Consider the following 11,744-nt stretch of genomic DNA (forward strand, 5'->3'; position numbering starts at 1 on the left):
CAAGTCCTTTTTCAATCTGCTGTAGAAAGCCTTCAACACCCTGTAAAAGCAATTTTCAGAGGGCCATCTCATTCATTTCTGAAACCAATGAGTCGACATCAGCTGTGGAAAGTGAAAAACGCTTCCCGTCACCTTTGTACGGCAGCTTCTGCCAGTGTCAGTGACAAAAGCTGGCACTCAATCTTTCCTCAAGCAAACACCAACCACGGAGGGAGACATCCAAAGGGAAAAGGCACCAGTTCTTTAAAGTTAGCAGTATAATATTCCCCAGTTATCCTGGGGGATCCTTTATATGTGACATTCCATGTTGTAGCAAGGCCACGCTCCTAAGAAACTCTGAGTTGGCACGTGTCTTGTGTGTATCCCATTCAGCCCTAGTTCAGCTGCAACTACCACCTCTTCCTTTATAAATATCATGACTGAATGAAGATCCCATTATGATAGTTGTATTTTTATTTTGAGAGCAAAAAGTTTCCCAGAGAATATTCATATGCCTGACAGAGCTGATCAAAGTAGGCTTGAATGACAACTCTCCATCCCTCCCCAGACAACTACCCAAACTGTGAAGGAGGCAGGAGCCCAGGGATTCAAGCTCACTGGTTTGATTCAACTTTCTCCATCCCTCCCCAGACAACTACCCAAACTGTGAAGGAGGCAGGAGCCCAGGGATTGAGGCTCACTGGTTTGATTCAACTTTCCAAGCCAGTATCAATTCTTTAAAGCTTGTTAGAAGAAAAAGAAATATTCCAGAAATATTCTTCATAGCTGAATCTGAAGACTGATAGGTTCAGGTCTGCCACCCTTATGAAAGGAACTAAATCTGTTAGTACCCATCCATACTACTCCATCCCCAAGCTTTACGACAGGGAGCACAGGAAGCATAAGAATTCATGTGGATTTGAAGTACAGCCTGAAAGTACTCAGTGATGGGAATGACAGACAACAGTCATAGGAAAATAAAATAAAAATCATCTTCCCTGGCACATCTTTTTAGAGCATATTTCTGCAGCAGGGCTAAAAGCTGAAAACATTACCTTTGGCAGCATCCTACATAAACAGAGGTGCTGCAACAACTTCTAGCTTCAACAGGGAGAATTTCTGACAGCTTTTTATTTTGACAAGTAGTAATACAAAGTCTTCCATAAAGGCTCCCTCCACTCAAGAATCACTTCAGCCAAAGTGGATCACTAAAGCACTTCTCTTAATCAGTAAATTCAGTGCATAGGAGAGCTCTGGAGAAAACAGTTTATATAACTGTAAACAAGAAGTTCTTTCATCATGCAGAGACCCTTGCCTTGACTCCAGGTGCTAAGCTGTGCTTAAATATCAGGTACGTGCTCCCACTCAGGAGTACTGCACTACTGAGGCGCGTTTCGTGCAGGGGCTGGAGCTGACGCTCAGGTCCGTAACACTGCTCAGCAACTTGCCTCTGCTGGCCACAACTGCCTGCAACCAACTAATGCCACCTGACCTTTAAAAGCAATCAGATAACAAACAGCAAAAAAAGCCACACGGAACAACAGAAAGTCTTCCAACTCCACTGTCTCTGCAAGCCCCTATTTCCCTCTGTCACTACCTGGTCTGGAGTGACACTGTGTGTTCAAAGCACTACAGCTACAACAAGGGCATTAGCTTGCAGTAAAAATGTTCCTGTCGCTTGCAGCTAACGCCAGTGTTCAGTGCTTTTGATTTACACACTGAAATGCGTAACTGAATGACACTGAAATAGCTGATCATAGAATTTCTTAGTATCAGATTGTTCTGATACTAAGAAAAAAGAAATACTTATATATTTCTGTCTGTAATGTGTTTTGAAATTTAGCACTAAAGATAGATAGCAGGAAAAAAAAAGAAAAAAGATTTAAACAATTTTATCAGTGGCTGATTTATTTCTGCTTCCTGCTCTCTCCGGTCGCAGTTCAGTGCAATCCATAAATAAGTTAGGCTGGTGAAGGAGATGGAATTTTTGAGGCTGCAGGAGCAAAGGAGGAGTTGAAGTGCCAGAGGCTCACGACGCTTCCTCGAGGGACATGAGCCCCAGCGCTATCGGGAGCCTGCACAGCTCTTCCAGACACAGACGCAGGCCACCGCGCCAACATATTTAATTACTTTACACTCTTTTGCACTGCCAAAGGACAGGCCCAGCACATGCTCCGGGCTCTGTCACTCTGGATGGTACAGAAGTAAGGCTATCTAAGGCAGTAAGGTACGTAAATTACAATACACACCAACATTTAGCAGCAAAATAGAAGTCTCAACCATTTTCCAGCATTCGGATCCCATCAAGTCTAAGATTTAGGAGGTTAAGAAAAACAGGGAAGCAAAACTTTCAAGCCGCAAGTTTTCCTAGGAAAACTCCTCCCAGAACCTACCCACGAGCGCACGGCCGAGCACAGCGCCGGGCCTGGGGCGGGCGCTGCCTCAGGGTGGCGCCTCATGGCGGCGCCTCGCGCGCATCTCCGCTGGGAGGCGTCCTCGGGCCTGTGGCGGGAGCCACAAAATGGCGCCTGGGCAGGGGCAGCTGTTGTCAGTTACGGCAGTTAGGGTCGCAATCACGTACCAGCAAAGAGCAGGACTTGGCCAGGGCTCTTCCGAGGCACCTGGGGAGCCCAGCGCCAGCGATGATGCCTGGAGCAGCGCGACCTCAGCCCCAGCTCTCCCGGGACCCTCAGCCTCCCTCACAGCACCCAGGCACCAGGGGGTGCCAATCATGGATCATTGTTCATGAAAATAAAGCTTTGAAAAAAAATAATAAAATAAAATAAAAAAGGTGTGGAGAGAGACATACTATTAAAAAGTCACTTGACTGACTACCGTTTCAACCCATGTTCCACCTTTTTGCAAAGTCAGTCTGTAAAAAAACATATTAGTTGAGAAAATACGGCAACTAATGCAAAAAAAAAGCATTTCTTCAAAATGGAGTAACACGTACATTACCCTCTAGCCCATCAAGCGCTTAAGAGAAAAGCTGCCAACAGTACCAAATATAAACAAGAAAATGTAATATTTCACTGCGTCTAGTCAACACCAAGCAAGAACTGAATGCTGGAACTAAGCATTACCAGTTATTCATAAATAATAGATTTTTCCAGTTAAATATTTAATGCGATGGACGCATCAGCATCTGCCTTATAACAGATGCTCCTTGCAGCACCTCATGCTCTGCTCCCACTAGATCTCAGCGCAAGAGGGATCAATAACTTGGATGTGTGACGTTAAAGCAGAGATTCAGCAAAAGCAGCCGCACTGCTCATTAACCACCACCTCCCTGCCCTGAAGGGGACAGACAGCCGGTCACGTGTACCCCATGTCCAGACCATTGCTTCCTTCCTGGTATTTGGAGTATTTCTCCATGACCATTAGCATACTTGCCAGTTGATGTCGTCTCTCTTTGATTCTTGAAAGAAAATCTAAAAATCTATAGAGTGTTTTTGGTCAGTATCGGTTTGGTTGCAAATCTTCATCCACAGCAATAGGGACGGGTGCTGCAGGCATCCACCTTGGCCAGATTTTTAACTGCCACAAGTACTTACTGCGCCCTTGCAAGGTGCATGCAGCTGGCTGGAAGCCTAAGCACCAGCACGACTGGGCTCCGAATAGCTTTTACTTGAAGTTATACAGATGTTTAAGAAACTCTCACAACAGACAGGGTGCTTATGATTTATATTGATAACATTTCCCAAATGGCATTTCTCAGCTGATGCAGAGACTGTTTTACTTGCACATCTTTGGGGGAAGAGGTTAACAAGCCCAACAGAGACTTTTCTAGAGAACAAAGAAGTACCCCTAGTAGTACACTTCCCTTAAAAATAAGTGGGCATAAAAACTACAGATATAGCATAACATGAATTATTTAGTGCTTACAACTCCTCACAAAATAGAGACTATATATAAACACTGCATAAAATCAGATGGCATTCATCACTATTCTCTGCTTTGCACAGAATGAATTTACTGTCTTTGGAGAAAATTAGTATTTGGCATCCACGGAAAAACAGATCTTTAAAACTCTGAACAAAATTCTGTACTAAGACTCTTCTGAAAGTTCTCCACTTTAAAGACTAATGACATCAAATAAAATGGAAGACGAGTCACACAGAGGCAGCCTCCCTTTTACACGCCAAGAGGCTATGACAAGAAGAATAACTGGCTTTGCCAAAGTCACTGGCTCACCAGTGGTATACAGAAAAGTACTGCTCCAGCCTCAGGCCTATTCAAGAGAGGATGGGAAAGAGCAAAGAAACACATCTGATTCCTTACAAAACATCAAAGAAGTTTTACAAATAGTTTGCAAAGCACAGACATGGTTAAAACATGCAGTGGGATATTGTGTGCCTAGAACACAACATGGAAAACCAGGACACATTTGCATATATGTATTTAAATTTTAGCCATACTCATAATACTTAAGAACTCTTGAGACATAGTCCATGGTCTTTGTGTTCCTACTGAAATTCTGTAGATTCAGGATATTCCCAGAACAATTAATTTATTTCTAACATACATTTTGAAACTTTTTCTTTCATCCTACGTATTAGCAAAGGACACTTTTGAGCAATAAGTGCATTTTAGCGACTTAGTTTGCAAGTTTTTATAGAAAAAAAAGTAAAATTAAGTCAGACTTAAAATATTTTGCATGAGTTGAACATTGAATGATATATTATCTTTAAACTTACATTTTAGAAACTATTGCATAAAGAAAAAAATACCACTATCTAGCCACATATAGCATGAATAATCTTCCTAACACATATGCAGATGTAGAACAGATAAAGCCGACGCTTATCCTGTAAAATAAATGCCTTTATGTTTTAAAAATAATGGAAATATTTATCTTTAAAGCAAATCTATTTCATAGACCATTAAACCAAAATCTGTAGGCTTAGCACTATGACCCTTTTGAACACTTAAAAGATTAATTCCTGCCTTTCGTCACAAATTGGAGGGAATGCCATTATCACACAGCCTATAGACTTTACTGGAGCATAACTGAAACCTCGCATCTCTCTCTCCCCGTAGCATCCCTGCCCCCTCTTCCTTCCAGCTCCATATATATATACATACATATGAGGGCCTTCATACAAGGTGTACATTCTGGGATTTTTTTTTTTGTGGATATAAGCTCAAATATCAAACCTGTGTAATCTTCCTTCTTTTAATCAAAAACTTTTTAGAAGAGCGTATTCATAATTTCCAAGTGTCATACTGCAGAAACAGAACTGCTACAAAACTATGGCGTGTTAATGAGCAAAAGAAAATTGTCTTTTTTAATATTAAAAAGATCTGCCAGACAAAATAACAACACCCTGCTTTAAATAAGAATGATAGAGCAGATAAGAGAGCACCTAAAGAGTTCTCATATATAAGCAGATACAGTACATTTCTTGAGGATGCTGCCATACTTACAGTTTGAAATCTTGTTATCAAGTTATGTATGAATTAAGTTCTTCTTATATCCTCCAAATGTATCCAAGCTTTTCTAAATATCTATATGTAATTGGTAAATTAAAAAATGAAAACTTGAGTACAACGTCCAATTTATATTATACATTCTCCATTACCACATTTTTAAATGTTCAAATCTGATTCTTTCTTGAGCTATACAACACACATGCAGATAGTATATAGGAGGAATTTTCCATTTTAGCACATACTCAAGTTTGTAACAGAACTACAAATAACTACTTTTCAGGGTCAAGAGAGTGAATGCTTTTTTAAAAGCTTCCCAAATCATATTGTAGACAAATAGTCTGTTCTTTTAAACAGTCAACAGTTTATCTGAATATTCATGACATGCAGAAGATAAATATCAATGTGATATGCAACATATATTTTAATATTTATTATTATCTTTTCTATCAAAATAAGCCTGAGTTTTAGATTACATCATCACTCACATCAAAAGTGTGAGTTACTGAGCATGTGAATCAACCTGACTACAGGTTTCAGTAGATCAGGAGGATGCTGATGGTTTAAACTTCAGACTGGATGCTATCATTATTCCTGTTATTTTTCCAAATGGCAGTAAGGCCTGCCTTTATGTTAGACTTGTCAAGCTGAGACATAATCTTGGGGAACGTAACTCAAACACAAGGATAGAAGGGAGAAAAAAGAAAAAAAAAAAAAAACACATACAATCTGCATTTACAATAGAAGAATATAAACTTAAAAATATTCCCAACATGTAGTTTGAAAATAATTCGTATTGTCTCAAACTGTAAATATCAAGATACCTTTTCATTTGCTTTTACCACTATAAATGAGCATCAGGCAAAGTAAGTCCAGGGCCAGAATCTTTTATACCTTCATTTTATCAGGGAAAAGGAAAATTCCATTTTCTTTCTTGATAACAAAGAGCATACAGTACCACAAATAATATGCTTTATTTTTTCATCTTACTGACAAGGTTTTGTTAAGTTAGATAACTTCACGTACTACCAAAACCATTACCCACAAGAACAGCCATTTTATGAGTATTAATTTTTACAAGAACAATAATCAGATAACCTGTAGGTGATTACTATTCAGTAAAAAATATAAGCACAGTTCTGAATGATATCTGGTGAGGCAGTTAGCAACTGTGAACTGCTGAAGACCCAAGTGCACAACCATTTTAGGAATCTTCCTCCATGGCCACATCTTCTTGTAGTTTCTGCACCATTTTGTCCTCCAGCTGTTTTGGTTTGCCTTCAAAGAAAAAAGGTGGGGGGGGGATTAAATTATTCAGTTGAAAATGTCACTCTAAAGCCAAATATTTTTTCCCTTTTTTTTCTGTTTAAATAATGTAGAAATAAATGTCATAATTACTGATCTGTATTCAGTCATACCAAGAAAAAAAAAAAAAAAAAAGAGTTCTTCATCATACTGTATGCATAAGTTAATCTAAGCAAATCAGGCAAACTGAGTACTTACTTGCATGTGGAGCACGAAGAAGGTGGATATTCTGTTTGACTTCCTTGATGTCTTCTGCTTTCTGCAGCTCTTTGCTCTTCTTTAATCTGAGAAGGGGATAGAAGAGGAACAAACAGGATTAAGTTACCTCCAAAGAGGGAGAGTTTTCTGTTTTTACCACATTGCTTGGGCTTCTGCATACATACCAAGCAAATAACCATTTAAAAGTTCTGATCATCATATCTTTAGAAAGACTGAATGGCTAATGTGGAAGCATTTGCAAATCCATAATACCAGTTTCTCTCCTTACCTGTTCATAATAAATCTAGCTTGGCGTTTCTGCTTGATTTCTTCTACTCTCTTCATTGCATCAACTGAAACAAAGAAAAAGTTGTTTTTATTGTGCTTACGTACATACAATGGAAATCTCCTACTACTTCATAGAGCCATATTACAATATTCCAGAATACAAAACCTCTACTTGACATACAACTGTTATATTATACAAAGAAAGTTCTTCCTTCTTCAAAAGAGAGAATATTTTGTGTACCAACTATAAAAAAATAACTTCTACTTTTATGCCTACAGATATTTTCTACAGCTACCTATCACAACAGAAGACTCTGTTCTAATTCAAATCAAATGCAAGTTACCACACCCCTTTTAGTGGCATTTATTTGTAACTTAAAAATTAGTACCTCCTTCATCCTACATTGTTTGAGTTATTAAAACTGAAGCAAAATGAAACAAAGAAGGAACTACATCAGCATAAAAGGTGTACACTGGCAGCTGAATCACTGTAGTTTTTCAAACATAATAGATACAAATAGAGTAAAGACTCTAACTGCTTTCTAGAGGAGAAAATAACAAAACAAAAACAACTCTCATCTGCTCACAAGTCAAACCATTCTACATTAAGGATTTTGCCATAATTCCAGTACTTTCAGAGAACAATCACTGCAAGCGTCAATATTCTGATTGCTCTTCTGAAAACCCATGTATGCAACAGAAAATTTCACTGCTCCCAGCTCATCTTTTGTTTTTCCTAGGATGACTCACCAGTCTTGTTCCACAGCTCTCTCTGATACTTCACTGGTTCATTTCTACGTTTTTCAAACTCAAATGAATTATCCTATGTAAATAAAAAGTAAATAAAGATTATACATAGGAGCATACTTTGATCAATATACACTTATGGTAGCATTCATAATTATCAGATATGATCATTTTTGTTTTAGAGATTCAACTCCTACACTTCAATGACCTTTGGAGATAGCAAACTAGAAGGTAATACAACAGAATGCTCGACCTCAAAATGTCAGACACCACAGTGATTTGTCTGAAGAGAACTATTTACCAAAACATCTTTGTGGGCTATTTTCTTTCTAATGAGACAAAAGAAAGAGGGAGTCGCAGTCTGGAAAATGAAATAAGGAGTAGAATAGACAGGTATAAGACAAAAATGATAACATTAAGAGCTGAAAACATTTACTGCGGTTCAAAAAAGTTTTATTCAATAACCCATAATTTCTGAAAAGTTCAAAAAGAAACACTGTCTTAAGAACAGTAACATGGTATTTCTTTTTGAAATTGCAATTTAATTAATGCGATGCTGTGTATTTTTTTTAATGGTTTGAGATTTTTTTTTTTTTTTGCTAAGTATACTTAGTTTTATATGAAGTTTAACTGAATATCTTTCCCTGACAGGAGATCTTTGTTTTTGTAATGGTAGAGTAGAGCTATCAAACCAGCCGATAACGTTCACTTGAACGAAAGACAACGAGAAAAACAACACACAGCAGCAAGAAACACCACAGACACACTCATAAGCTGTGCTCCATTACGTGACAAATGGATGTTAGTTCTTGTAATGGAAACGGGATAGCCTCAAACAAGCAAAAAAGAGAAAGAAAAATCAACAAGCTTTGGCACACACAGTATACTAACACCTCCTTCCATATGCTTCTAATGCATGGGAGATTTCAAAAGGTAACTCTTTTTATTCATACACATGTGTGTATATATATATATATAAACATAAAAAGTGTAGACTTGCAAAGAGTACCCCATAACTAGATTATTGCTGGTTTACATAGTGAAGCCGAAAGGAGATGTGTCACAGTTGAGCTAATTGAATAAATGATTCCCCAGAAAAGTCTCACTTCACCTTTCACAGTCTCTCCTTTCCCCCACTTCCACCATCCCTGGCATTCATTGAGCTAAAGCATTCAACTAGTTAATCTAACCTGTCTGCAAGAAAGAGGTTCATGTTCTGCAATAATATAAGATGTACACCAGTTTGTTTTCTTACCACTGTCAATTCTTTGCCAGCCGCTTTCCGGAAGGCTTTCGTCCATCTAATCTTTCTAGGATTTCGCTTCTTTTTGAAGTTTTTGTGGCATTTTGATTTGCAGAATCTAAATATCTTGGAAAAAAAAAGAAGACAGAGTTTGCAGTTAAATTACATTATTCCTGCCCAGTTCCTAGCAAGTGTGATATCAAGCACTGAAGCTTCTCTGGCATCACCACTCACTGAAAATAACACCTTTCAAATTCCAATGTTTTAAGTTGCTCTACTGCTACTAAGCTTTACAAGAGATTTTATTTTTTTATTATTCTGAAAGCAAAACTGCATTATGGCAATTAAGGATGTTCTACTCATGTTCTCAAGTCAGCATACATAAATTTGGGGGGTTACCAAAAATTATATAGTGTAACCATAACTGGCTATTTACTTGGCTTGAAATCCAAAAGAAACATGATGATACTCACTTTGGTTTCCTATCACAGAACACCAATTTCCCATAAACTCAGTGTTAAAGAATATAAGGATCTTGTCCCTTAAGACTATTCTACTGCAGAATACAAACTGCAAAACATGCGCACAAGGAAGAATTACCAAGATTAAATCAAACTAAACTGTACTCTTAAAGCCAATAACTCATAATCACATAACTCTATTTTCCTCCTAGGGAATATATTTTTAAAAAAGTAGTTTAAATTTTCAATGTAAATGAGGAAAAAAAAAAAGTAGTTTACAATATAGCTAATTCCCATTGAAAACACCATTAAATTTCCAGAGCTTAAACATAACTAAAACCCTGCCTTTCTGCTTAAGGAGGTTTCTGATTAAATATGATATGATAATAGTCTGGTCATTCACGCCAGACTCTTTTATTCTGCCTATGAAATAGGAGCTGTTGTGCACCAGTCCTCCTCATAACTGGGAGGAGAAGCTGAAGTTGTTATGAAGCCTGGAATGGTTCCCAAAGCACAATCCATGGGACAGCACTGCTGTGACAACCACAGGATCATGAGAACGGATCTGTAACACTTTATTTTCCCCCATTACGTGGTCTCTAAGAATTTTATCTCCTCGTTCTATATCTGGATCCCGCTCTGGCACTCACAGCTTAAAGCAGCTTCCCTGAAAGTAGCCATAGAAAATGAAAGGCGGCAGCACAGTTTTGTCGCTGTTTTCCGGCGCCCAGCGTGGGCACTGCTGCCCACGGCAGCGACCCGTGTTCTCGGTGCCAGCACTGCGCGCAGGAGCCGCCTCCACCCGCACGTGCCGTGTCGCTCGCACTAACACCGAGCCCCGTGGCGAGGAGCCGGGCTAAGGCGCGGCCTGCGGGCTCCCCCGCGCACCGGGCCCCGCGGCCATCGCGCCGCGGCCTTGCGGACAGCCCACCCCGTCCCGTCCCGCCCCGTCCCGGCGCAGGGGGGCGCGAGGCACCTTGCAGTCGTTGCGCACGAACATGACGCCATGGCCGGGGTAGATGGGCCCCGAGCAGAAGTAGCACCGCTCGATGCGCATCCTCGCCGCGCGGCACCACCGGAAGAGCGACTCGTACGACGGGAAGGGGCGGGGCCCGCGGCCCAATGGCCGCCGCGCCCCCTGGCGGCCGGGGCGCCCATTCCAACTACAGACTCTGCTTAGGACTCTGCGCTGTCTCTCTTCCTTAACCCGAACCCTAGACCTAACACTAACTAGAGCCACTAAGCCTGGGGGCACCAGGCCTAAATGCTGCCTAAAGGGCAAAGATGCTACCAGCAAAACTCTCCATATGGCACTACATTTCCTTTAGCATGCCCATTCCAACTGCAGACTCTCCTTAGGACTCTGCGCTGTCTCTCTTCCTTAACCCGAGCCCTAGACCTAACCCTAACCAGAGTAACAAAGCACATGGTCTTCAGGCCTAGTGCTGCCCAGAAAGCAAATATTGCCCTACAACCACTCTGCATATCCTGCTACATTTCCCCTGGCATGCTCATTCAAACGACACTCTGCTTCGGACTCTGCGCTGTCTCTCTTCATTAACTCGAACCCTAACCCTAACCAGAGCCACTAAGCATAGGGACATCAGGCCTAGTGCTGCACAAAAAGAAACAAGTGCCCTAGAACCAAACAGTATATCATCCTACAATTCCCCTGGCATGCCCATTCCATCTGCAGTCTCCTTAGGACTCTGTGCTGTCTCTCTTTCTTAAACCTAACCCTAGCCCTAACCCTAACCCTAGCCCCTAAGCCTGGGGGCACCAGGCCTAAATGATGCCTAAAGGGCAAAGATGCTACCAGCCCCACTCTCCATATGCCACTACATTTCCTTTAGCATGCCCATTGCAACTGCAGACTCCCTAGGTCTCTATGCTGTCTCTCTTTCTTAAACCTAACCCTAGCCCTAACTCTAACCAGAGCCACTAAGCAGAGGGACATCAGGCCTAGTGCTGCACAAAAGGCAAATATTGCCCTACAACCACTCTGCATATCCTGCTACATTTCCCCTGGCATGCCCATTCCCACCGCAGTCTCTTTAGGACTCTGTGCTGTCTCTCTTTCTTAATCCTAACCC

General features: G+C 40.5%; 1 protein-coding gene across 2 annotated transcripts in view; it reads right to left on the reverse strand.

The window, feature by feature from the left end:
* The window catches only part of RSL24D1 (ribosomal L24 domain containing 1), a 293,765-nt gene extending 283,034 nt beyond the window's left edge, over positions 1 to 10,731 (reverse strand). The window contains exons 1-6 of one of the 2 annotated variants that reach the window (XM_088520555.1): positions 10,628 to 10,731; positions 9,203 to 9,316; positions 7,951 to 8,023; positions 7,202 to 7,265; positions 6,913 to 6,998; positions 6,610 to 6,687 (exon numbers count right to left, since the gene is read on the reverse strand). In XM_088520555.1, coding sequence (XP_088376681.1) covers positions 6,614 to 6,687; positions 6,913 to 6,998; positions 7,202 to 7,265; positions 7,951 to 8,023; positions 9,203 to 9,316; positions 10,628 to 10,708 — 492 coding nt within the window. In that variant the 5' untranslated portion in view covers positions 10,709 to 10,731 and the 3' untranslated portion in view covers positions 6,610 to 6,613. Of the gene's footprint in view, positions 1 to 6,531; positions 6,688 to 6,912; positions 6,999 to 7,201; positions 7,266 to 7,950; positions 8,024 to 9,202; positions 9,317 to 10,627 lie in introns of those variants that run through there. The other variant, XM_088520550.1, reaches the window with a different exon arrangement.
* Positions 10,732 to 11,744: the final 1,013 nt, after the last annotated feature.

This window comes from Tinamus guttatus, unplaced genomic scaffold (assembly GCF_059628265.1).
Source record: "Tinamus guttatus ecotype Peru unplaced genomic scaffold, ASM5962826v1 Tinamus_guttatus_pri_ptg000004l, whole genome shotgun sequence".
NCBI classification, from domain to species: Eukaryota; Metazoa; Chordata; class Aves; order Tinamiformes; family Tinamidae; genus Tinamus; species Tinamus guttatus.